General features: G+C 44.4%; 1 protein-coding gene and 1 long non-coding RNA gene across 3 annotated transcripts in view; one reads left to right on the top strand and one right to left on the bottom strand.

Moving 5' to 3' along the window:
• Positions 1-24,102, top strand: part of LOC135324913 (dymeclin) — a 218,362-nt gene that overhangs the window by 181,782 nt on the left and 12,478 nt on the right. For both annotated transcript variants that reach the window (XM_064501988.1, XM_064501989.1), the window contains exon 16: positions 6,044-6,157. In XM_064501988.1, coding sequence (XP_064358058.1) covers positions 6,044-6,157 — 114 coding nt within the window. The remainder of the gene's footprint in view (positions 1-6,043; positions 6,158-24,102) is intronic.
• On the bottom strand, positions 12,539-16,110 carry LOC135324898 (uncharacterized). Its single transcript, XR_010386130.1, has 2 exons — positions 14,780-16,110; positions 12,539-14,645 (listed from the first exon to the last, which is right to left on the bottom strand). It is a non-coding gene; the product is annotated as an uncharacterized LOC135324898 (long non-coding RNA).

Here is a 24,102-nt window from a genome sequence, read left to right as displayed (position 1 = left end):
TCATAGCTGAGGGAAAAACTGGTGAACGTTTAAGGGTCATCACTAGCTAGAATATTACTTCCATTGAAAACTACTTACATCATCTGCCTCTAGGTTTTTATAAATAAGCTAAAAATCGCCATCACCAGCTGATTGAGAACATATGGGTGCAGTTAATGCTGTGCAGAAGAAACTGAAATCAAAATGCCTTCTGTTTCCTATTAATTTACTTTTCATTTTAGAAAGTCATCTTAATAGGATACTGGGCATCTTGTTTAGCTAACTGGGATATGCTTCCCCTGGATGGTGAACAAAGAGGAACGCTGTCGTTCCTGTGCTGGCCTGCTGCAGAAATGTCTCAGCTGTAAACTATCTATACGCCTCTGTTTCAGAGGTGGTCCATAATTTGGTCACCCATCTCAGATGCATCAGGAATTTGGCAGAAGCTCCTCACTGGTAATTACTAGAGATGAATGTGTTTTGTGACCATGATGAGAACTCATTGGCTTTCATTACTTTCATATTTTCTGAGACCTCGATCAGCTAGTGGTAGATACAGTGTCGTTAAACAGGCTTAACGAGGAGCTGCTAGAATTTTGTTTGCAGAATAGTCTGATAGAAATCAGGAGGTCGGGAGCAATAGTTTAAAGATTTAAAGGATCAGATTGATGCAGTTTCCGACGAGGAATTTAATTCTCCAAAGATATTTCCCTGCTCGATTTTAAAAGCGGTGGAGTTGGCTTGGCTCTGCTGTAGCAACTTTTGTTTCAAGCCCTGCAGGACTTGCAGTGAACATTATAACTAATCTTTCATGGCTTTCCTTAAAACGCTGATGGAAAAGCCTCGATCCTGCTAATTGCTCGAGCCTGGCTAAAACCTTTTAGTGATTTCCCCATCTACCCTCAAATGCTACCAATGCTCTTCTGAAAAAAAGTTGCTTGAAAATGGGAGCATGGCAGCAGAGGACGTCGAAAGGCTGACAGGTCTTTGAACATACTCTCGTTTCAAGATGAATCTGATTTCCCCCCCTCCAGCACTTTCAATTTGCTGACAGACCTGCATTTCTCTTGTTATTGACCCCCCCCCCCCCGGAGCCGTTTCATTGCTTGTGAAGCTCCAGCGAGGGTCATCTTTGCCTCGCGTTTGCTCCGAGACGGTGGGTGTGACCGCTGGCCGCTGCTCCTCGCTGTGATTTATGGTTTCCTAAGGAATCTGCTTAGATGAAGTGCTAATCCTGTAGTGCTTTATGACAAGAGGTTTGTTTTCTCCTTTTTTTTTTTCCCCTCTCCTTTCAGTGTGCTGTGCATACAGCATGTTACTCTATTGAGGCTGGAAACGTAAAATAGCAATGTCCAAATATGTAAGTGTCTTTCTCTTTTCATAGCTTTACAAAGAGAAAAGAAAGAAAAAGGAAGAGAAAGGAATCCAAACTTTTTAATTTGGTGCCAAGTTATTCTTCTCCTTTTGCAGAGTTAACCTTGAAAATTGTGGGCAGAGGAGGCAGCAGTGAATCGTACTGTTATTTTTAGCGAGTTAAGAGTTGTAGTGTCAGGCAGCGGCACGGCGCTGTGGATGGGTTGGGGCCTCGCAGCACTTCAGTTTACTCTGAAAGGATCCAAGTGGAGAAAACATCTTGTCCTTGATAGCTCCGCTGCTCGGTGGATGCTATCGTAAATACAAATGAGTGTTTCTTTACTTCAGAGTGTCGCTATCGGAAACAATAGATGGGCAAAATAATAGATGCTGTGGATATTCGCTCAGAATCTAAAAAAAAAAAACCCCTCCGAGACCTAAAATGCCTCTTTTAAATCCATCTACATCACTCTAGCTTCCTGGTAACACTTTTCATCTTTGGAAATATTTTGTAAATGTATTGGTTATGAAACAAAAGTACTAAAGATGAGTCTCCGCGGGAAAATTGACCTCCTACGTGGAGATGCTTTATGGAGAACGATTTTGGAAATCACTAGAGAGAGCAGGTTTCATTAAGAGGTCCTCGGTATATTAATGGCACAAATTCTTGCGGCATGTCTGCGCTGTGCAACAGAGCATGGAGATGACCGAGCTCACGGCAGCCAGGGCACCTCCGTGTAGCACCAGGCGGGTAGGTAGCTCTCACAGCCAGGATTGGTCCCTCTGAATAGGGCAAAGCCCTGTGCGCTGTTAATATGCTGTTTTATCTATATACCGGTAAGATATTGCTGATGAGGGGCTGTCTAATCCAACATTAACATGCCTTTTAATCTCTATTAAAATAGAAGCTGCACTGGAGAGAGGTTTTTTAAGTTGCTTGCACGGAGATGGCCTTTGGGGACGCACCGTGATTCGGGTGCAAGTAATTCACAGGGACTGGTCGAGTCACTTGCTGCAAACTTTGCAGGGTTTTTTCTGTTTTCTTAGATCGGCTGCCCGAGTGATTAGTGAAAATAACAGCTTTCAGAATACCCAAAAGAGATACCACAAGAAAACGATGATGTGGCTGTGTCTCGGCCTACTTTTTGTTTGCTGTGAGAGCTGCTTTTTCCTATGCATTATGGTAGTATGCTCAGCACTATGTTTTAAAGCAGCTTCTAAAACTTGAAACTCATTTAACATTATCCAGCCAGTTTGCTTTTTCTGCATTATTTTCCTTTTAAGTGGACAAGGAGTTGAAATCTGTTCATTTTCAAGATTATTTTAAATGCAGCTCTGTTACTTATTTAGGGAAAATACTTAAGGCACTTTCAAAGGAAAAAGCTATCCTTAAAATCATGTTAAGCTTTCATTTGAATCTTTTATATTTGGGCAGGTAAGTAGGTAAAGTGTTTGGCCTTTGGCTACAGAGGAGAAGGGAACTGGGGCAGCAGGGAGGTAGATGCTACATGCTCTTTGGTTTTATTCCTGATAGAATGGTAAAAAGCAAATACTTCTTCTAGTGTGCCCTCTCTATAGCTCCTCTCTTTTTCTTCGTATGACGGGTACCTTGTTGAGATGCTGTACTGATTGGGTTAGAAAGAGAATTACTCCAGTTCGGTTTTGTCTGACCTAGGAAGACAAATAACGCTTAGAGATACGTATTGTTATTTCAATAGATTTTTTTGTTTGTTTTAAATGCTAGTCTTCACCTGCATACCAAAAATACCCGTTCAAATCACTGCAAACCACTGACGTACCCTGAAAATACTGGCAGCCTAGCTCGCTTTTATTGTGTGTGAAATACAACTGAACAAAGATTGGTTTACCAGAAAAAAAAAAGGTTGTTTTACAGAAAAATCTTTCAAAAGCAGGTCAAGATTGGAGGGTTTGACTTTACAAAGTAGGAAATGCCAGAATTCAGGTAGTATCTGCAAGCTTCATTCAGGTTTTGTGCTTGCGTTATATGATAGCATTGTATCCCTTTGATTAAAAGCCTAATATTACGTTATGCCTTATGATAGTATTTTATCCCTTTGATTGAAAGCCTAATTTTACATTTGGTTTCGTTGTGGTTTAGCAGAACTTGAGCTAGCAAGGGAACAGCAGTGGGCTGCAGTCTCTGTACCAGCCTGCCTGGCTTGAGGGTAGGTTTCGCCGGTGATTCCTCGCAACAGAGGAGTGTTGAAACACGGGAAACACTTTTTTCTTTCTAAGTCTGTGGGCAACTCTCTCATCCCTCTATGAGCTGCATGTCCTCTACCAGCCATTTGTCCCAGTCTATGCCAAATTCTTGGCAGTCGGTGGGATTGCTCAAGCTGTTCCTTGCCGTTTTGCTGTGTGGTGTCTGGTTCCTCTCTCCAGCGCCTTGGCTGATGCACTCTACGCATCCTCCTCCTCCTCTCTTTCACAGGTCGGAGATCACAGCACTGCAGCATCCTTATCGGTAAGAGTGTGAGACTTACCCGCTACATCCGCCAAAGGTGGTCAAGTCCTCTCTTATTCTAGTACTTGAGGTTTTGTAAGGACCTTACAGAAGGCTACACCTGAATTCTCACTTGACTGATTTCCACACTTTTGTTGTTTGAAGCCAAAAAAAAAAAAAATTCCCCAAAGCAACTTCTAGCAATTGTAATCTGTCTGTATCTCCCTTGTTTGGTGCTTCACAGTTTCTGGAGAAAATTGCTCTGCAATCTGGTAGATCTACCTGCTCAAAACAAGGGCCAGAGTTTCTAGGATCACAACGAATTTGAATCCCAGGGTAATCAAGCCATCAGCTGTCTTTGTTTTATTAACAGCAGCTGAGCTGTGAGGCATAATTAGGGTAATGGTTTCTGGCTCCAGCTGTGTCTCGCTCCAGAACAAAAGAGCTCAGCAGAGATTTTATAATGCAGTACACTTTCCCCCCTTCTACTTGGGGAGACTTAACAAAGATTACTCATTGTGCTGGAGTTTGTGATTCAGATACAAGTGCGCATTATCACTTTTTGAAGAAGAGTGTGTCCAAAGCATACAAGAAGGCTGGGAAGCTAGAAGTGTGCACAGCAATAGCTTGGTATCTCTGCAGAGCTGGCTCTAGGAAGAGGGCTCTGACCATCCCATGGTGCTTCCAAAGGACTCCAAGTGGGCATTGAAATTTAGTCCCATACCCTTCCCATACCCTTCTCTTCCATGTTTTCGATCCTCTGTGTGATAAGTTCTTCTGGGATAGGGGTTGTCATTTGCAAAATGAGCTCTTTTGGGGATGAAAGGAGCCACAGAAGTGGAGATTGTCTGATGTCTCACATGGAGAATTGACGTTGGGATGGCTGCTTCTGTTGTGACCTACTGAGCTTGGAAGAGGGTAGAAGTTGAAGCCTGAGCTAACTGTTCTAGCTAACAAGGACTAGCTGGGTCACAGAAGAGAGGGGAAAAATAAGGTGAAAATCAGCCTGGCCTCACCAGGGAGGTGCATGGAGAATAAGAGTATTGAGAGGGGACGTGCAGGCTCCTGTGCCTGGAACCTATGGTGGGCAAGGTCCATGGGAGTGTTGGGGTGGGTGGTTAATTTGGGGAGAACAGGAGCTTTGTTCATTTTTTTAAATTGCTGTGGCTTTGGGTGCCACACAAACACCAGCCAGCCGATGTCAACTCTTGTAACTGCATCAAGATACATAGTGGTCGTCTTAAAGCGCTCTGTCCCGGAATCATTGACGATATAAGGATCAGTTTAATTCTTGAAAACTAAAGTAAATTCAGGCCCAAGCTACAAAAGGTAGACCTGATGGGCTCGAGAATCCTGAAGTGTGAGATAAGAAGCGCAAATGTCTCTGAGACTTGAATTTGATGCTATTACCAGTAGTCATGATATGATCAGTAGTCCCTGGACCATGTATCACTTGCTGTTCAACCCTCCCCTTTTAAAACAAAGACTCAAACCTTCGCCTTTGAACATTGCTTGGGTGGTTTGGATCTTTTGATTTTCTTTTACGTCAGTAATCCCTCTCTTTGGATCTCATTCAGCCAGGGTGGGTGCATATACACTGACCCTTCTCTGCTGGTCCCAATTTTGCCAAGATTAGCAGCATCACAGTCACGTGGATGAGATCTGAATCCGACTAGAGCTGTTGTGTCTAAATCTGGCGTCAGATTATGACAGGATTACTGCCAACTTTTCTAAACATTTATTTTGATCGCTGATTGTTGGGCTTTTTGACGTATTTCTGTGTTGTCCAATTGATTGTAATATTAATCTATTTCTTCCTCTGAAATCAGTGTGCAAGTTATAGAAATTAAAGATAGAAAAAACGTAGAATTTTCTAGTGCTCTTCCCGGCCTAGTTTTTGAAGCATTTTAGTAGGATAAGCATTTTTCCTTATATATTATTAATAGATACAACTATAAGTATATGCCAATACCGGTACTTGAAAACCTAAATTTATTAATTCAGCTGCATGTGTTAAATTGTAAGTTCATCCACCCATTAAAAATGATAACAGAAGAATAGTAATAACTGTGCTAACTTGTCACTAACAAAGTCATCCTGGTTGTGGCACAAGCAATAACGTGATTATTCTTTGAGAAGCACAGATATATCGAGCCAGGGGAAGAAGATGACATCTTCATATGTAAATTGATGAAAAGATCTATTTTCTTTCTATTTGCTAATGTGCTCTGATTTTTTTCATTCCAGGTGATCAGCTTCTTCAGCTCACGATTAGAGCAAGCCGGAGCTGAGTTGTCGGTGGAACGAGTCCTGGAAATCATCAAACAAGGAGCTGTTGCTTTGCCCAAAGACAGGCTGAGAGTAAGTGTGGCGAGACCTACTCAGTTAGAGCATAGTGTTCCAAGCAGTTACATATGCACCCGTTACACGTACAACGTCGAAATGTCGTTTCCTCTATCAATAGCAGGCGATAAGGGGTTGAACTGTGGATTGCAATGTGGGTATGTTTTAATTTAAATTCCTAATTTGTACTAAACCTTTAGGTGAGTTTTCTTTACTTGTTATTAAGTTGCAGCGTGTTGGAGGAAATAAAATTAGCTGAGGCTTTTTTTATCATGTCTCTTAAGACGAAGTCTCACCTCTCCTTGCATTGTTCATACACTTAAGGTGTAACCAGGCTTTCATCGCTCTCTTTTTCTGAGTTATCATATTCTTCTTTCTGTAGTGTTCCAGATCTCCATCTAGGTCTATATAAAATGCTGCAAAGATAAATTTCTGCAGCTTTAGTCCTGAGGTAAGAATAAACCAATGTAGTGGAAATTAATTCAGGACCTGTAAGTCCAGCCAGCATGCCCATGAGCTTTCTAGATAATCCTGAGCAGAGCTCTCCGTTCGCTTTTGAAAATGCCTCAGATCTCATAAGGGATTTACCAACTTGACAGGTTTTATGAAGCCAAAATCCATTAATGGCTACGTGATGTTTCAATACAGAATTCTGTGTAAGTACCTAAGTAAATACATGGGAGTTGCATGTATTTTTTTAAACACTCTACTGTTTTCCCTCCTCCACTATGCCAAGTGTATTTTAAATACCATCTGCTTTCTACAGAATCATATTTGTTCTTACTCCTTGGTGAGAGGGAGCTTCTTCTCAAGACCCTTTTCTTTTGCTATAACTTTAGGAAATTACCATCTGATAAGGCATACTGGGTATACGTGGCCGCTGGCGACAGCTGGTAATTTATTTATACCGTGGCAGTTTTAAAACACCCGGTGGGAGCTGTCTAGCCGGCTGCATATACTAATGTCTTTCCTGCTGTTCCCTCTATCCTCCCTGTCGGAGCTAGTACATGTAGTGAGTCAATCAGACTTAAGTACTTGGGAACAGATTGGTCTAGAGCCTGAGTTTTGAACAGCAGTACAAAAATAGCCCGAATAATAACAGAGGAGTTGTTGGATCCAAATCCTGCGCTCAGCCCTTCAGCTTGTGTTCTGCTATGTGATGCTGTTGTGAATAGTCAGTAGGAGTGTGTGCAAAACCAGGGTACAGAGAAACGCTGTATATTTTGCATATATTTTCCTTCTCAGGGGCTGCTTTTTCTGTGACAATTCATTCATGCATGCAGATAGTTAAAAACTCTTATGTTAAAAGACTGCAGTAGTTCCTTCTTGATGTAGAGCCACCAGTAAAAAAAATTGTTGCTTACAAAAAACGAAAGTTTATCTGGTACTTAGTGTGCCAGGTTGGGCCACAATTTAAAGAAATTTTTTTCTAGAGTGAAATCCCATCAGGTTTACTTTTTGTGCATTAATGATATATGGCGTTCAAAACTACATGTTTATATTGCAGCTTAAGTCAGCAGATCAAAATGTTTAGAAAAGCGTTAAGCTCTCTAAGTCCTTATCAAGCAGTAGAGTACTTTCCATTTTAAGGATGCTGAAGGTGTGATTGGAGCACTTACCTTTCCTCCAAAATACGTCCGTTTAGGGGCAGGGTTACCAAGTGAATATAGACGTTCTGGCACTTAATTCCTTCATATTGCCCACTTTCACCTACTGGATTTAATCATTTTTTCAAAACCTTTTTGCTGAGTGACAGTTTGGTCAGAGCAGGTTACTCTCCTGCATGGTGGAAAGCTGGTGACATTGACCCAGGTATCTGTAATGTCAGGCATTAACCTATAAATGCTCGTAACTCCCTTTCTTTGCAAAGATGGTGAGAGTGAGTAGCACAAGTGATTCTCACCGGTAGAAATTTCACTGCAAGTCTTCTGGCCCCTCATCCTTGCACTTGTCTCAGAAAGGTCTCACAATCCTCGCTGTTTCTCAGGTTTTGCCGCTTCAGTCTCTGAGGTTTTCGGCGAAAGCTATTCTAAAGCTTGAAAAAAAATATTAAGATCAGACCGAAGATACAGTTACACAATATGTTGGCAACAGCGAGCAATTTCGGCAGCTAAATAAAGAGGAATGCTTTAATCCACGTATCTTTAATGACACTCTCTTGGGCATGTCTGGATGGGTGGGAGCAGCCCTACCCACGTTCGCTTTGCCGGCACAATAAGCTCGGTGGATGTTTGCATCCCTAAGCTCACACCTCTGAGCTGGAAGCTGTCTAGCTGCATAGAGCATCCATATAGCCTACCAAAAGGACATTTTTTAACACATATTAGCTTGGGCACAGCCAATTTGGATACGTGGCTTCTGGATAGTAGTTGGGTAGTGTCTGACCAGCTTGGAGAATGCGTGGAGGAATTATGGGTCTGTTGCGTCGGGGTTGACGTGACCTATATGTAAACACAACATGAAAAGCTGTGGAGTTTAATTCTGAGAATGTGTAGATTGGCTTTTCAATTAATTTTTGATTCATTTTCAAGCCATTCTTGCCTTTTGCATACTGCGGCGCCCAAAAGCACGATAGACCGTGCAGAGGAACTGCTGCCACCTCCGAGAAATTGCCACGTTCGCCTTAAGCACCTTGAGGGAGATGGTTGAAACATAGAGGTTAGGATTTGGAAAAAAGGAGGACTGAAGCAGTGCTTTTAGTCACTTGCCTACCCGGAGCCCAGACAATGGGGTTTTTTCTTGTATGTAAGTACATAATGTATGCACAGCTAAATACAGGGAATGTTTTCAAGTTGCTTATCTTGGCCTTTGCGGAGGAAGTGAGCATTCAAGAGGCATTGTATTTATTCAGATCTCGAGCCTGTTGCTCAGACCATAGTTCAAACGTGAATAAATGTAAACTAAAAATAACAGCACTTAGAGCCACGATCCTGATCTGCATAATGCGGCTTATCAGTTTTGTAGCGCTGCCTGGTACTGCTGCTCCCTTTGGCTGCGGGAAGCGCCGCGCCGCTGAAAGCGAGCACGGGTGCTAGGAGCAGGTCTCTTGAAATTATTATACCTGCGAGGAAAGAGATCTTGCATCCACTTAGCGAATAAAGGTTGGGAAACGGAAGCTCCAACTCGCATTTTCCTTAGAGTCCTGAAGCAACCTGATTGATTGAGTCAAGATGAACGACGTAATTAACGTTATTTTAACCGTATGCTTTTAACCGTGTGCTGCGGAAGGCAGGGAGAGTCCAAGCTGAGTAATTAGGCTTTTAGAAGACTTCTGCATAAACAGCGAGATAAAGGGTAGGTGCTGAAATCCAGAGCTGCTGATTGCTCCTGCAGTCCGTAGGAGGAGATAAATGAAGTTAATATGCCTGGGACGGAGGCAGAAGCCACAGTTTGGAGATAGAGCTGTCTCCTTTGCAGACGAGCAGCCCACAATCCAGGCTCCCTGTTTCATTGCAGAAGCTTATTAAAGGCAATTTAGAGATCATAGTGATAGGTGAAAATTGGCCTCATTCTTTTCTTATTTTCGTTTTTTAAAAGTTCACAGGCTGTTTTTCTTCCCTTTGTTGAACTATCTGCGCTTTCGGGTTTAGGAGCGTGAGAGAAGTGAGACTGCGTCTGGAGCCTGGGACTTATCTGGAACTTCCAAGGGGACTTAGCCAGCAGATAACTGCTCTTTTACAATAAGTGGGAAAACTTGTTTTGAGTGCCAGCTATTGACTGGAAGCTGACATTTGGGTTCATGGGCTGATCAGACTCAAGAGGCCACATCTAATGTTTTAAAAGAAAACTTCCCATCAGCTAAGTCACTTAACGCAAAAATACTTCATTTCCATGAATGTATTCTGAGCTGCATTTACTCTTTTCCTGTTTTTTTTCCTCTCTGTCAATTAGGATTTTGTCATCCGTGTGCATTTTGTCGTACGTTCTTGTTGCGTTAGGCGGACATGCCATTATGCTATCAACTTGCACCTCTTTGCTATGGTACTAAATTTAATATTTATCCAAGTGCATTCTAGTTTCATGAGCATTAAAATTTCACAGAATATGTAAAAGGAGCATGGGGAAAAAGTCTTCAGTCTCTTCACACAAAAAGCTTTCCTTGAGGTGTTAAAAGCACTTCTCGGAGGTTTCCCTTTTAATGATGTACTTGCAAGTTCTTCAGCTTGCATGCGTTTCACAGGAAAGAAGTCCCTGATGATCAAGGCACTAGCCGGGAGGGGAGAACAGTGAAATTGCCCCTGTGACTGCTGTTAGGTATCACCTGCTAGTTGGTCCAGGACAGCTGTGTCCTGGCCACGTCACCCAACTCCTGCGGGAGCTGCACCAGCACCCAGAGTTCTGCCACCCAAAATGCCATAAAAATAATGTGGTTGTTGGCGGAGGTGGCCAACTCTGGACCTCTGGTCCAGAGTCACGCTTCTAGGTACATTATGCCTTTACTCTGTAATGGTCACCTGTGTTTTAGGTCCAGTTCAGTGCTGGTTCTGATCTCTAGAGCATTTCATGCCATCAAACATAGGTTCCTGAGAGATCGTCCTTTGCCCTGTCTGCTGTTATGATTGCTCCTGATCACAGTAGCAGCAATTTTGTGACCGGCAACCTGGTGTCCTTGGTTTCCCATGGTGGTTGTTTGTCCAGAGCAAGATACTGGTAGGCTTCAGAATGCAGAATAGCAGTCTTCAATAATCTAAATTAAACTGTGTGGCAGATCTTCAGCTACATACAGCTCTGTTTTGCATTGTTTAACCGTTACAGCACTGCTTCACTAGCCTGGACTTTAGGCAGAGAGAGGAATGCATAGCTTAACTCTGCGTGACGTAAGGGTGGACGGGGGCATGAGCTACAGAGATCGGCAGCTCCACTACAGAGCTCTGGGGCATAGTGCTAAGCAAGAGAGACAGAAAGCTTCCTAAAAGTAAATTCTTCATCAAAATTCTTCCCAATATTTATGTTTTTCTGACTGAAGGGTCAAGGATCTTGTTATAGTGGAAGCCGATTGTGTCTAATACATCCTCAGGGCTGCCATGAGACAGGCATCTATGGTGCAGGCTTCCCCGCACTGACCCTCGGCTGCTGTTAACCCTTCACCTGAAGACCACCAGATTAATAGGAGAAGCGTAGGAAATGTTTTAAACAAAGTGCTTTTTGGGCCTTTCCACAACCCCAAACATTTGCTAAGAATAATATTTACAGATTGTGTATTTCCTTCTGGCAACTCGTATCCTGAATTGGGATGTCAAACTTCCCTGCTTCCGCGAGCTGCCCGACAAGGGATGAATAATAACTCGTGTTGCGCTTGAAGGCGTTGCTTTTAGAGGTCAGCTTCTCAGCGACCTTGGGTAGAGAGGAATATACTCCCCATCCCTTGAGAAATACGGTTGCGGGTAATCAGGATTCCAGGAAAAACGATCTAGGAAGTTTTGATGGGCCCCGTGCTCAGTGAAGAACCTCTCCTCGTGGAGCTGTGAGCAGGCAGGTGAAGACGTCTGCACTTGGATAACACTAGTTAATCTTCAACTGGGATTATAAACTTGTTTGTCTGAACCAGGGCAAAGCCTTATGCAGGTGCTCTTATTTTAACGTAAGCCCAGCTGCTTGAGTTGTTGGCGATGAGTTTAAACTAAATCAAATGACACTTTATAAAAAGCATGTCCAAGCAGGCATTTATGTTGTTTCAGTCTGTGTAGTTAAAGGGTGCAAACTTGTGCATAGACAAGATCTAACTTAAGTGTGTGAATAACATTACCAAAAAAAATGTTACTATTAACATGCTTAAAGTACAAAAATGCTTCATCATATCAGTACTCTTGATTTGTGTTGTATTTTGGAAATTTCTATAAAGAAAGACAACATAGCAGCAGCTCTTAATTCCATAATCCCAGAAATAAGAATCTTAAGGACCAAAACACAGATCATCTCAGGTGTAGTTCAGAGAAAAATGCCCCAGACAGTCATTTTCAAACATAAATATGATAATCCACAGAAATGCTACCTTAATAGGACCTGAGTAGGTAGTAAGAACACATTAACTAAATAGAGCATGGTAAGATAGTTTTGCAATAAGGTCCATGTATACTTATTAACAAAATTGCAACCTTTAAACTTGTTTAAACTTTTGCTTATACGCTTGATTACTTTTTTCTTTTAATGCTGCGGAAGCCAAGTGCCAAAGTAAATTAGCTTTAGCATCTGTGCATTGAGAGTCTTTGAAATTTGTTGACTCCTTTTGTGGACTTTCCATGGGTGAAAATATATTTCAGCAGTCTTTAGAGAAACTCATTTGTAGCTACGTATAATGCAAATACTGCTGATGAGCCAGATTAAATACTAACAGAACTCCATTTTCAGAAGTGTCCCTAATAAAAGGTAGAAGAAATCATGCAACTTGGAAGCTTTAGGGAAAGCGAAATAATTTTATTCTGAAGCCCTTTAGAATGTAGTTTAATTTGAAACTTGCAGTTAATGAAAAACCATGAAACTTCATATTGCTGAGCACAAGGCTTTTAAAACATCGGCATGCTCTGGTGAGTCACTTACAAAGCATATTTCCTTATTTATTAAGGATGTCTTTTAAAATTCTTAACTAAAAAGCAACCAAAACTCGATACAGTTGCCGTTCCAGTAAATGTTTGCATGGATTTTGAAAGTTGTACCTGTCAAGATTTGAGGTTCCTTGTTGTTATGGATGAGTCCTTTGGCCCATGAGGTCTGAGTTAAGTTGAGTATATCGTGTGTTTGCATGTGGCCAGGTCTGACGGTGGTGGTGGGTACCATGGTGTCCACAGCCTCTGTTTGGTGCTCCCGAAGAGAGTTTAGCTAATGTTGTAACCGATACCGTGTTTATATGTTACTCTCAAGGCGATCTGAAAAGGGGATGTGCTCTCCACCTCTCCCCAGGTGTCTTCTGGATATGAAACTTCTACCAGACCACATTTTTATTTCATTGTTTTTATAGCATTATGGAGAAGGGGGACCTCAAGCGGCTCCAGGAAACTCATTTTTCAAAGGTGAAATGCTTCTGAGAACCCCGACAACTTAGGTTTGCTTTGACACAGCAGCTGTCAGTCAGTTTTGGAATTAAAACAGTATTTTAGCTTTAGTTTGCTTCAGTGGTTATAAATTCTTCCATGGGAGTGGAAAAAAATAAACAGCAACTTTTGGCATTGTTGACTGGGACAAGAAAGAAACAGCTATTTTATTTTCCTTGTCTTCCTGGCACACAGTTAAAAATACACTAATACTTTTCTGACACCTCCCTATCGAGGAGTAATATAAACATCATTGCAGCATCAGCATAGGAAAATATGCATTAGCAAGCTCTTGAATGCCTGCTCTTTAAACTATTTCTCATGTAGTATCAGTTTCTTACTGTAAATGAGCCAAAATACTTTCCAGCAGAAAATAATAACCATGCTTTCAACTTGGAGAGAGCACTCTATAAAATTTTCCTTTGTAGAGCAAGAGTGAATGGAGCACTTCAGCCTTGTTTTCTTCCTCGTCCCTGAAACATTCATTGCTATATCCTAGCATTTCGGAGATCTATGGGAAAAATCCTGGTCTCGCTGGAATTTGAGAGTTTTGCTGTTGGCCTCAACAGGCTAAAGATTTCAAGCCATATCTTCACGCCTCGGAGACGTTACCAGGCCTGGTCTGAACAGGAGGCTCAGCAGCTGCCTAGGACGTCGCATACCTCATGCTGGGGAACGTGTGGCTCATACTGATGGGTATTAATTAGGGGTGGAGAGTGTCTATGCTCCGCTTTTCTCCATCCCCTTCCTCCATCATCCCCCTTTGTTTCTGTTTTGTGGACGTGACATTGATTTAGCAGTAGCCCAGAAAGTTGGAAAGATGGATATTGTGTCTCTTCTTTGTCGCTGTAAATGACAGCATGGGACTGGCTTTTGCATTGTATCTTTGAAGGTGTCAGGAGACCAGTCTAGTCTCCTAAATCTGCAGGAGTTTGGTGGGCTGCCAACCTAAGCTGTCTGTGCCTTTGCAGGGCAGTCATGCCCTCAGTGGTCATCTGGCCGGTTGAGATTCCTTGTTGATGATACTCATCTGGTCTGCTCTGGCTTTATGCCTCCTTGCAGCCGAAACGCTGTTGTTTGGTACCAACGTCCAAAGGCATCCCGGCCCATTTGACCTGGTTATTCACATGCAGCTCTGAGGTATGACCATCTCTCTTTAAACCCAGTGCTCTGGGGTGAGCTCTGAAGCTTCAGACAACTTGGTTTCTCTTCAAGGCGCTCAGCAGAGTGCGGTGGCTTGAGAGCAAGCAGCTGAAGGAGCAGAAGGGGTGGAGTCAGTGCCCTTCAATTGATGAACTGTTGGTCTCAAGGAGCAACGAGTGAGTCTTGATTACCCACATCCACTTCCATTCAGCTCATGTAGGTTCTCACCTTAGCAATATATAGAGATTAATGCATCTGGGCTGGCTTTCACTTATGTCGACCAGTCGGTGGTATACCATAACCTGCAGTATTGCCCTTCATTTTGATGCTGTGCCCTGAAGAGAGAAGAAAACAGATTTCCTGTTTCGTGCCGTAGTGTTTCTTGCTTGCTCCACAATCGTGTGTGAGGAATCATCACAAAATTTGGTAAATGCATAGTGGTCGCTCAGAAATATGAAAACGAGCTTACCCCAGGCTTGCCAGCAGCACAGAAGATGCAATAAAAATGAATTCAGCCGCTCTGGTGGAGGACAAGCTTAATATCTCTTTAGCTTCCCCAACTTCCTTTCTCGCGACTTTGTTTTTCGGTGCAGTCATGTTCTGCTCCCCAGTAAACTCTCGAAGCAGCAGCGCTTGCTCGCTGGTGCTGCGACATCTGGGCGTGCGGGTGCAGCTAATCAACTGCAGACGCCGTTGCTATTATAAGCCTGCAAGCCACTTGAAAAGTTACCCGAGATTTTTGTAATGAAGGGCCTGAAGTTATTATTTGAGCTATTTTCTCCTTTTATCTTCCCGTCAGGGGTCATCAGACTGGCAGTGTTGGGGTGTTTTTTTTTTTTTTAAAGGCTCCAACTTCAGACTTTTAAAAGTTCAAATCTCTGTGTGTCAAGCTACTTGAATTTCCTGTGAAAATATTTGAGTTGTGAATCAATTTGTAATGATATAAGAGGGAACAAACAGTCAGATTAGCTCTGTATTAAAAGATGGCATTTAAATGTGTGGGGAAATCACAGCTGAACTTGCAGTGAAGCGTATTTGCCGTTTTGCAATTAGAGCTGATATTGGCTGTTAATGCAGTTAATGCAGTAATGCAGTAAAATTATCGAGGGTATCTGTGAAGATAACTTTTTAGAAAAATCCCTTTTCGTTTAAAAGCAGGAATCTTTGAATTGTGGTGTCCAGCTTTGCAAGCAGGGCAGCCTCCAGTTCCTCGGGAAAATATGTCCCTCCTCGTCTCATCTTGCCAAAATTTATCCGTACACGATTGATTTATTCTTCTGTATTTGGATTTTCCCTGTTAAAAGGGCGGGGGGGGGGGGATTTTAAGTCACAGTTAACGCACAAAGATGGTTCAGAGTTGCATCCCCAGGCGTGTTTTCGCGGCCGCACGCTTGCGGCTCGGTCGCTTAAAGCACAGCGCGAGCCGGCCGCCGGAGCCGGCCGGGCTTTCGGGGGCCGGAGGAGGCCCCGGAGGAGGCCGGCGGCCCTGGTGCCGCTCGGCACGGCGGCGATAAGCCGGAGACAGGCTGGCTCCTCGCAGGAGCCTCTCCGGCCCGCCGGGGCGCTTGACGGCTCCGGCAGCCTCTGGCTGACTTTCCCCCGCGGAGCGCTCGCTTATCAGGAAATGAAATTGGTTGCAGGATCTCTCGCGTTGCCAAACCTCGCTGACGAAACGTGCCGCGCTGCTCGGCGCGGGAGGGGAAGGACGGGTTAACCGTTTCGGCTTGCTTGTCGCTCCGCGGCCCCTTTGTGAAAAGCTCCCGTGGCCTTTCCGACTTCTCAAAAAGTCACCGACGCCGTCTCCCTGTAGCCTTCCCAATGCACCAAACTCAATACGTCTGTCTGCTAGGCGTGCTCCTTTGCCCCACCGTTGCAAGCACGTTTTAAATAATTCCTAAATATCCCTACAGATATTCCTGTGTTACGAGAATTTAATCATTTCTTGCTCAAAATACATTGGCTAAACTAGAAAAGGGAAAATTAAGATTTATGTGAAGGTACAAATAATGTTTTATTGTTTACGGGGGGGGGGGGGGTTCAAGTAGATCATTTGATTTGTAGAAGCTTCACCAGAATCAGAAAGAGAGATGTGTATTTTTAATTATGCAGATGAGCTGACAACAAAACCCAAGTGCAAGTAGGGTGCAAATTTTTCTGAATATATCACTGTGTTTGCATGGACCTAGAAACCCATCTGTCCTGTGCCAGACTGGGGGGGTGGGGAGCAAGACAGCCACCGCTTTTTTTAGTTAGTACACAGATGCCGTTATCTTTAGGTATGTATTTAGTTTTCAGCAAACCTCAAAAGCCAAACGCACTTTTAAAAATCCTGAGAATGAGCGATAAGAGTTCAAATGCCTGTTTTTCAGAGATGCACCGAACTTCAGATTGCTCTGAAGTTTGCAGAGTAGTTCTGGATGGCAGTCACTCCTGCCAGGAGCAAATTCTCCATGTGGCAGATCTTATATATTTATAGATTTTATAGATTTTATATATATAGATATAGATTTTATATATATATACACATAGAGTGATTTTGCATTTCTCTAATAGTCAGCATCTGTCTCAAGACCCTGTTAAGTTTTGCCCTGAGCCAGCTGAGCTAGCTGCTGTCATTCTCCTGTTGCAATACCGCGTTTGTGGGCTTAAGAGCGGGTGGAGAAACGACCGTCAGCCGGTTGTCTGCCGATGGGCACAGACTGCTGTTTCTGTACCGCTCAGATCATGTCAGTTTGTGCAACAACGCGTTGCGGCGGGAGCTTTGCTATTGTAACGTATCAATATGTCCTAATGCAATCGATAGCTGTAACCTCCTGCGTACGAAATTAATAAGCGCAGAGGTAAAGCTTCGTGCACATATGGCAATTATTGTGTCTGGAAGTGGCTGCTGTGTTAATTGACAGCAGTAGCAACTAATGCAGCCTTACTTAATTTCATTGCTTCTTATGTGAAGATCCTGTAAACAGAATTTTTGCACTGTTGTTATCAGAACTTTCTCCTTTTTATGAAAAATGAATCACTGTAAAAATGTTTAGAGCTCCCTTAGCTCCCTTAACTTTGTTACAATTTTGGATTCCTCATCTGTTAACAAGAAGTTGCTGAGCACAGCTAGTCTGCAACCTATGGAAGAGGCACGCCAGGCTGGTCTGCCCCTCCCTGAGACTCGCCTGGTGTCCCCAGAGCAGCCCGTGGCTGATGCCGCCTAGGGACCCTGCTCGTAGCCCGGCTCCTGCAAGGCGAAGCTGTTCCAAGAGAAGATAAATAGATGACTTGACCTCGTGCTGACATAGCTGAGAATCATAAAAATCAGATGCTTTCACAGTTGTGATTGGAGCTAAAGTAAAACTTGAAAGTACTATGAATTTTGCATTCCTCGCTTTTTAAAATTTTGCATAGTATAAGCATGATGTTCCTTAAAAAAAAAAAAAAGGCATTCTTGAATAGCATACCACATATACTACTGCGAACCTCAGGCAGAACATGGTTCCTTTCTACTGTGAACCAGCGAAGTGAAAAAACTGACAAAGGCTGTGCGTGCTTGAGCGCGAGATCCTTCATGTCTATAGATGAGACGCTGCTGATGGTCAGGGCCCAAGAGGTGCCACCCATAGGCACCTGCATTCAAATTCAAACTTGCTTTACACGTGGAAAAAACGGTGAGCCTGTCATGGTCCCCAAAAGACCGTTGCTACCATGAGGAGAAGCTCCGTACGATTTCACCCTGTTTCTCCCTTCAGGCCTTGCACAACATCTTCAGTTTCCTTAATGCTCGCAAGATAAATGACTGGCTGATGATGGACTAATTCGGGGGAACATCTGATAATAATTTAAGTGTATAACTGTGAATACAGTGTATGCAAGCCTTACATGTAGGGTTTTCGGAAGCACTGGTAAGACTTCAGCGTTATGCTGGTGGGTTTTTTTTTGAAAATCCAAAGTTTTATATATTTTGACTGCCTCCTTTACATCCTACTAGTAATTCGATCCGAGTTCTCTAGGGAATCTGCTTCCAGGGAATATGCTCGCTGCTCGTACGTAGGCCTGTGCACATCTTTCTGGAATCTGGAGAAGCGGCTTCCATCCAGCGATGAAGGAATGGAACAGGACGGGGTGTTGCACAACCGGCCGAGGCTGCTCGGGAGGGCTGCGCGGCGGGTGAGTGACTTCAGTAACAGTGATCCTGCAGCTCAGGAATGAGCTGCATTGGCCAAGAGGAAGACGAAGGGTGGGCTAGCACAGGACACTCCTATTCCCAAGCTGCCGTTCGACGTGGAGACTAATATTTACGTGGAGGCTTAATGTGTCTCCCCCCACCACCCCTCGAAAGTCTTCCAGTTCCCTTCTGGAGGCTGCGTTCTGGGTCCAGTCACTTCATTCCAGAGTAATTGCCTTCTCCACCAAACAGAGTAATTACACTGGCATGAAATCACCTTCTCCTGCAGTTATGGGAGTTACTTCAGCAGAGATAGTCAATAACGTAGCTACGCAGGTCAGCTTTCCACAGAAGTCTGCGGTGTTTTGGTTTTCCAAAACCAGTTTTGAGAAAAAAAACTAAGAAGTTTAGATGACAAAGTGTGCTCTACTCAGCCAGGAGAAATGCATGTTCGTAGGGTAATTCTTCAAAGCAAGAGAAACGTAAAAAGCAAAATAAACCACTCTAGGAGGAATGAAATGAGCAGTGCAAGAGCTTTTTCTGCCATGTGCAGCTCTTCCCCTCTGTGTTTCTGCTGGGATGGTCTCAGCTCTGCAGTTACCTGGTTTTAGTCCGTTGACTGCAATGCAGAACTGTAACTCCAGCTACAGCCCTGGAACCAGCCGGGCTGATTAATGCTTCAGCCTTGCCTGTGGCAGCTTGTGGATTATAATTAACTGCTTCCCATTAAGGCAACAGATGAGAATTCATGCAGTTACATGCAGAGGCTTTAGAAGGTGGAATAGTGTCCTATAACAACAGTTATTAAAGGTTTTTTTCTTTCTGACCCAGGATTAGACCATCAGGAAACTATGGATGTTGTAAACTTAAGAATTCCTTTGAACCTGAACAGGAGCAGAGCTGGGCTCTGAGCGAAACAGGGAGAAGGTGGAGGGTCAGTTATGGGGTTTTGCGAATGTATCAGTTGACCAGGCAGTAAGAAAGTTGTTTGAGTTTGTGATTAAAATTCATAATTATGTAAAAATTGGGTGAAAGAGCTGTTCAACAAGTAGCCTAGGAAAGAGAAGCACTGATGGGAACGTAGGATTTTCTGTTCAGCATGTGCTGATGGTACAGTTAGCATCTTTTGTCAACCAGTGATAAAAACTAGGAAGAGTTTAACAGACTATAACAAAAACACAGAACCAACCAGAATGAGCAAGCAGCAGTGGTAGTCTCATGGTGGCTGGTTGCCTCTTAACTCGTAGTTAACATTTGGCTTTTCTCCTGAAAAAGAACAGCCAACATGCAAAATACAAAATTGGTGTTGTGCGGAAATAGCCAGATACCAAAATGTGGGTTTTAAAAAATTAAATATGCAATTCTTTGTGTATCCTGTAGGGAGCAGAAAAATATTTCTGTATCCTGACATACGGGAAGTCTGCTGTAAGGGTTTCCTCCGTCGTTGAATCAGAAGTGTGGTTGTGCTGTACCAGTAGCACTGTCAGCACGAGAGGGACTGTGCAGTGTCTGACATGTCAGGTCCCGGGCAGGCTGTCGAAGATGCCCCAAGCAGTCCTGATCCAGGAGGCCGTTCTGCAGCAGTGACGAGCAGCAATTGGCAATAGTTGCAATTGCAAACAAGAGCAAAGAGTTAGCAACGTGGTTTGCGGGGAGGAAAAGAGGCAAGTGGTGGCATTTTCCTGATGTCCCCCAGGATGAGGGACGTTTTCCTTGCTGCTCCTCCCCGGGTGCCAGAGGGTCCTTGCCAAAGCCAAGGCTGGGCCTACAGTGAGAAATGCAGGGCCTGGTGTTCTGCAAACGTCATGGAGGGGAGGGCTGGGAGACGACATACAGACTCCAGTCACTGACTGCAGCATAAACTACCAAAAGAGAAGAATGAACTATTTCTTCATGCTTAGACTGAAGTCTGGTCTCGGCCTTTCATTGCGCTGTGAAATATCCAACAAAGTTGGAAATGAATATAGCAACTGAATCTGATTCTTCATGCAAGTTCTTGAGATGCTGCATACCATGCAAGGGCTCCTACTTTACCTGGCATTGATTTGGCTGTGGAATTTAAAAATATATACCTTATTCCTTAAATATATATACCATATATATATATACACACACCATATTCCTTGTGATCCGGGGTTTTTTTTCGGAAGAGAGCGTAGAGGAGCTTCTCTCCCCAGACCTGCAGTGCTCTGCTGGCTTCACAGCAGCTTGGCCGGAGCCCAGAGCTCTGGCTGAGCAGCCCCGTAACTCCCCATGGGGGACATGTACATGGGGGCTCGGAGCCAGAGCCCGGCCGGTGTTAACTTCGGAGCTCCTCATTTGTTCAAGCAAAGTAACATTTCCCCAGTTGCCCTCCTCCTCCTCCTCCATCCCGTAGAAAGCCACCCTGCGTACTCTGTACTTTTATGACATTTTTCACTGCGACTAAATCTGCTTTGCATGTGCTGTGCAGCCTTCTTTACTTAGCTGCATATGTTGTGAGTATAATGAAAAGGCCGGTGCCAAATGCGCTGCATGTGCATGACGTGTTGTTTCCAAATACCTTGCGACTTTGGTCAAAGCAAAGTAAAATTACGCTGAGATGCTCTGACGTTTTTTTCTCCTCAGTTGAGAGCTGTTTCCAACCCATGTGTTCGTTTGCTACTGCAAACCTTCAGAACAGGCAAGGTGACTGGAAAGGGAAAAAAGTTCCATTTAAAATGGATTTTTTAGTTTTGCTAATGCTCTTTTTAATACCAATTGTTCCTCATTCCTTTTTTTTTTTCCCCTCCAATGTAAGATAATGTGGCTGAGGTCAAATTCTAAAATTTAATCCCAGAAGCTGCAAGATTTGGAGAGTTGTGAGCAATTGGAAACAAGGCAAGGAGAGAAAACATGGTGCAGCCAAGTTGCAATTACGCTGGTCCTTTTGCTCTTCCACTTTTAAGGTTTAGGTGTCTTTTCTGAATTAGTCATTTAAATTAAGCTTCCATGACATATGGTAGATTGAGAAAAATATTCCCCAGAACGTTTCTGCCCTGGTTGACAGATGAACTAGGTAATGGAATATAATCTTTCCCACTTTTGTGATTTGACACGTTTTCACTTCTATGTTTATGCTTAAATCAAGGAATCAAAATAAATTCGAGTACAGCATATAAATCCTAGACACAATTACAGCTTTCATTGCAGTGTTGGGTTAAATGTAAACAGCATGAATGTTATAGATATCTTTTAATTAAATGCATAAATTAGAGATATGTCTGAGATGTTTACAGTAACGACACCACGAAGTGAGAGTGAGGAGGAAGCGTGCTTTGTCAGCTGATGGTTGTCTCAACTGCGTTCCCATACGGAGAATAATATTGTCACAACCTTTGGTGCAAGCTGCAGTGCTTTTATCCAGTCGATTTACTGAATTGTTGTGCCTGCTCTGAGTGATTGTTGCTGTAGGTGGCTGTCAGCTTTTCTCATAGCGCTTCCTGACCGGAGCAGCACTCCGGGCAGGTGCTAGGTGTTTCCAGCCACCGTAGGCTCCTACAGTCTGGGAGACAGGGAAGAACAGGACATGCATTGCATTTACTCCTTGCATGCCAGCTAGGTAATTTATTCCAGTTCCTTCATCACAAAAGATGTTTGAACTGCAGCGAGAGCAATGAGCCTGCGGCTCTGAAGCCAGTATAGCAGTAGGGATGTGCTGTGCAGGCGTGGATAGGTAGTCTAAGCTCCCGTCGTTGGAGAAAGAAGGAACGCGTACTTAAGTGACAATTTCCCAGCAAAAGAAGAGTATACCCTGGGTGGGCTTCAGCTTGGTAATGCTGCGACCGCATCCAGCAGCTTCAGGAGGAGCATTTCCCTTCCTTTGCTGCAGCGTTCAAGCAGCAGCTCTAGCTCTGAGCATAGATCAGGCAGCAAAACTGTGTTTGAATTCCTCTGGCTTATCTTTCCCACCAGGTTTGGCCAAGCTCGGTTCTTCTGTGCTGAGACCAGCAAAGACTGAGTGTTGTCACCGGGGTGAACACCCTGGACCCGAACACGCAGAGAGAAAGGAGGCAGAGATGTTGAATACCGGAGGGACATGACAGTAGTTACAGATAAATGACTTTTAAAATTCCCCAGCCTGAGGGGGGCAGTTCTCCAGAACTGTTTTCTTCATGTTTTAAAGACCATCTTTAACAGAGCAGGAGGTCTTACTATGGTAAGTTCACTGAAGACAAGCAGCTGTGGAGATGCTCCATCTAAAGCATGGTAAAGCAGAAAACCCACGAGGTTTTCATGTGTTATTGCAAGAAGGAAAGAGCAGTTCACTTGAGGCCCTTTTTCAGCTTGGAGCAATTGTTTGCCTTAAGGAGAACAGTTTCACTGTCGGGAAACGCTGCCTTTTTAAACCGTGGCTGCTGGAGGAGACCAAGCGTATGAATTGCTTCTGGGAGCCAGTCGGCTCCTCGCTCCCCCTTCCTTAGCCGGTCCAGGGAGATGCAGTTGTCCAGCCACACCATGAGCAGAAGTGTCCTCCAGCCTGTTGCTAATCCTTGCTCTTGCTCATTAGTTATCTTTCCCTTCTCCCTCGCACGTACTGCTGGCCTCTATTGCTGATAAAGGTTTTGTTCCCAGGAGCTAATTTGAACGTGCCATCTTGACCTAAAAATCCGGTGAGGAGAAGGCATCCTGGAGATACGATGAGGTCAACGCCCCGATGAGGGTCTGTCTTTGTAGGGCTGCCGGAGTTAGGGTCAATCGAACCAAGTTCGATGTCAATGTGCACAGAGAGAGCGTTGAGGCACCGCGCTTGGCGCTGATGCCTCCGCACAGCGCGGAGCGACAAGTCTCAGGGCGCAGCTGCCGGCTTGCCGAGGCTCAAAATGCTTGAGAAGGGAGTATGTGTCTGTCGGGGGGGGCATTTCCCACTTCCCGGCGATTTCGGAGCCAAAGGTCTGCAGGCTCCGCGGGGGTGTTAGCCAGCACGTCCTGAGCCTGAAGGCAGATAAGGGCCCGCTTCCTCGGCTGCCCCCACCACGACGTCAAGGGCTGGTGACAGCGAGTCTGTCCCGGCGCTGAAGTCACCGCTGCCGGTCTGTAACGCTTGCAGGTCTGGTGCTCGCAGATTAAAACATCGGAAACAAGAGGGCCATCTTCCTGCAGCGCTGCCTGCCCGGCCGCCCGCCTCGCCGCGAGCGGATGCTCGGGCTCGGCGCGGGGCCACATCCTCGGGGGAGGGACCGGAGGACGCCGCCGGCTCCGGCTTCGTCTTTGTGGCCGCTGTTATGTAAAAGCACGACTTTGCGAAACGAGCTGCAGGGAGCCCGTTGCATGAGCAAATCTTACCGAAAAGGTCAGCAGCAGCGAGAGAAATGAAAGTGGTGTGTTAAACTGAGCTGGCGAAGGGGAGATGGGGTTGTATTTCCGTGCTTGGTTTCAAATCCCAGGCTTGTGTGCTGTTTTGGACCCCTCTGCAGTGACAGCAGAGAGGAACTTGGTCCCAGTTGTCCCAAGAAATGTTCTTTCTGGCTTGGCGGGATGTTTGGGATGATGCCGCAGCATCGCGCCGGTTTCCAGCGTAAGCGTGTCCAGGACCTCATCACTGGGCAAATTTGCAAGCTGAATCGCTGTGCTCGTCTCCTGCCGCCTTTGGTGTTGGGGGAGGACGGTCTGGGCAGCTA

Source organism: Dromaius novaehollandiae, chromosome Z (assembly GCF_036370855.1).
Source record: "Dromaius novaehollandiae isolate bDroNov1 chromosome Z, bDroNov1.hap1, whole genome shotgun sequence".
NCBI lineage: Eukaryota > Metazoa > Chordata > Aves > Casuariiformes > Dromaiidae > Dromaius > Dromaius novaehollandiae.
Note: the sequence above shows the minus strand (reverse complement) of the source record. Positions and strands in the feature narration are given on the sequence as shown.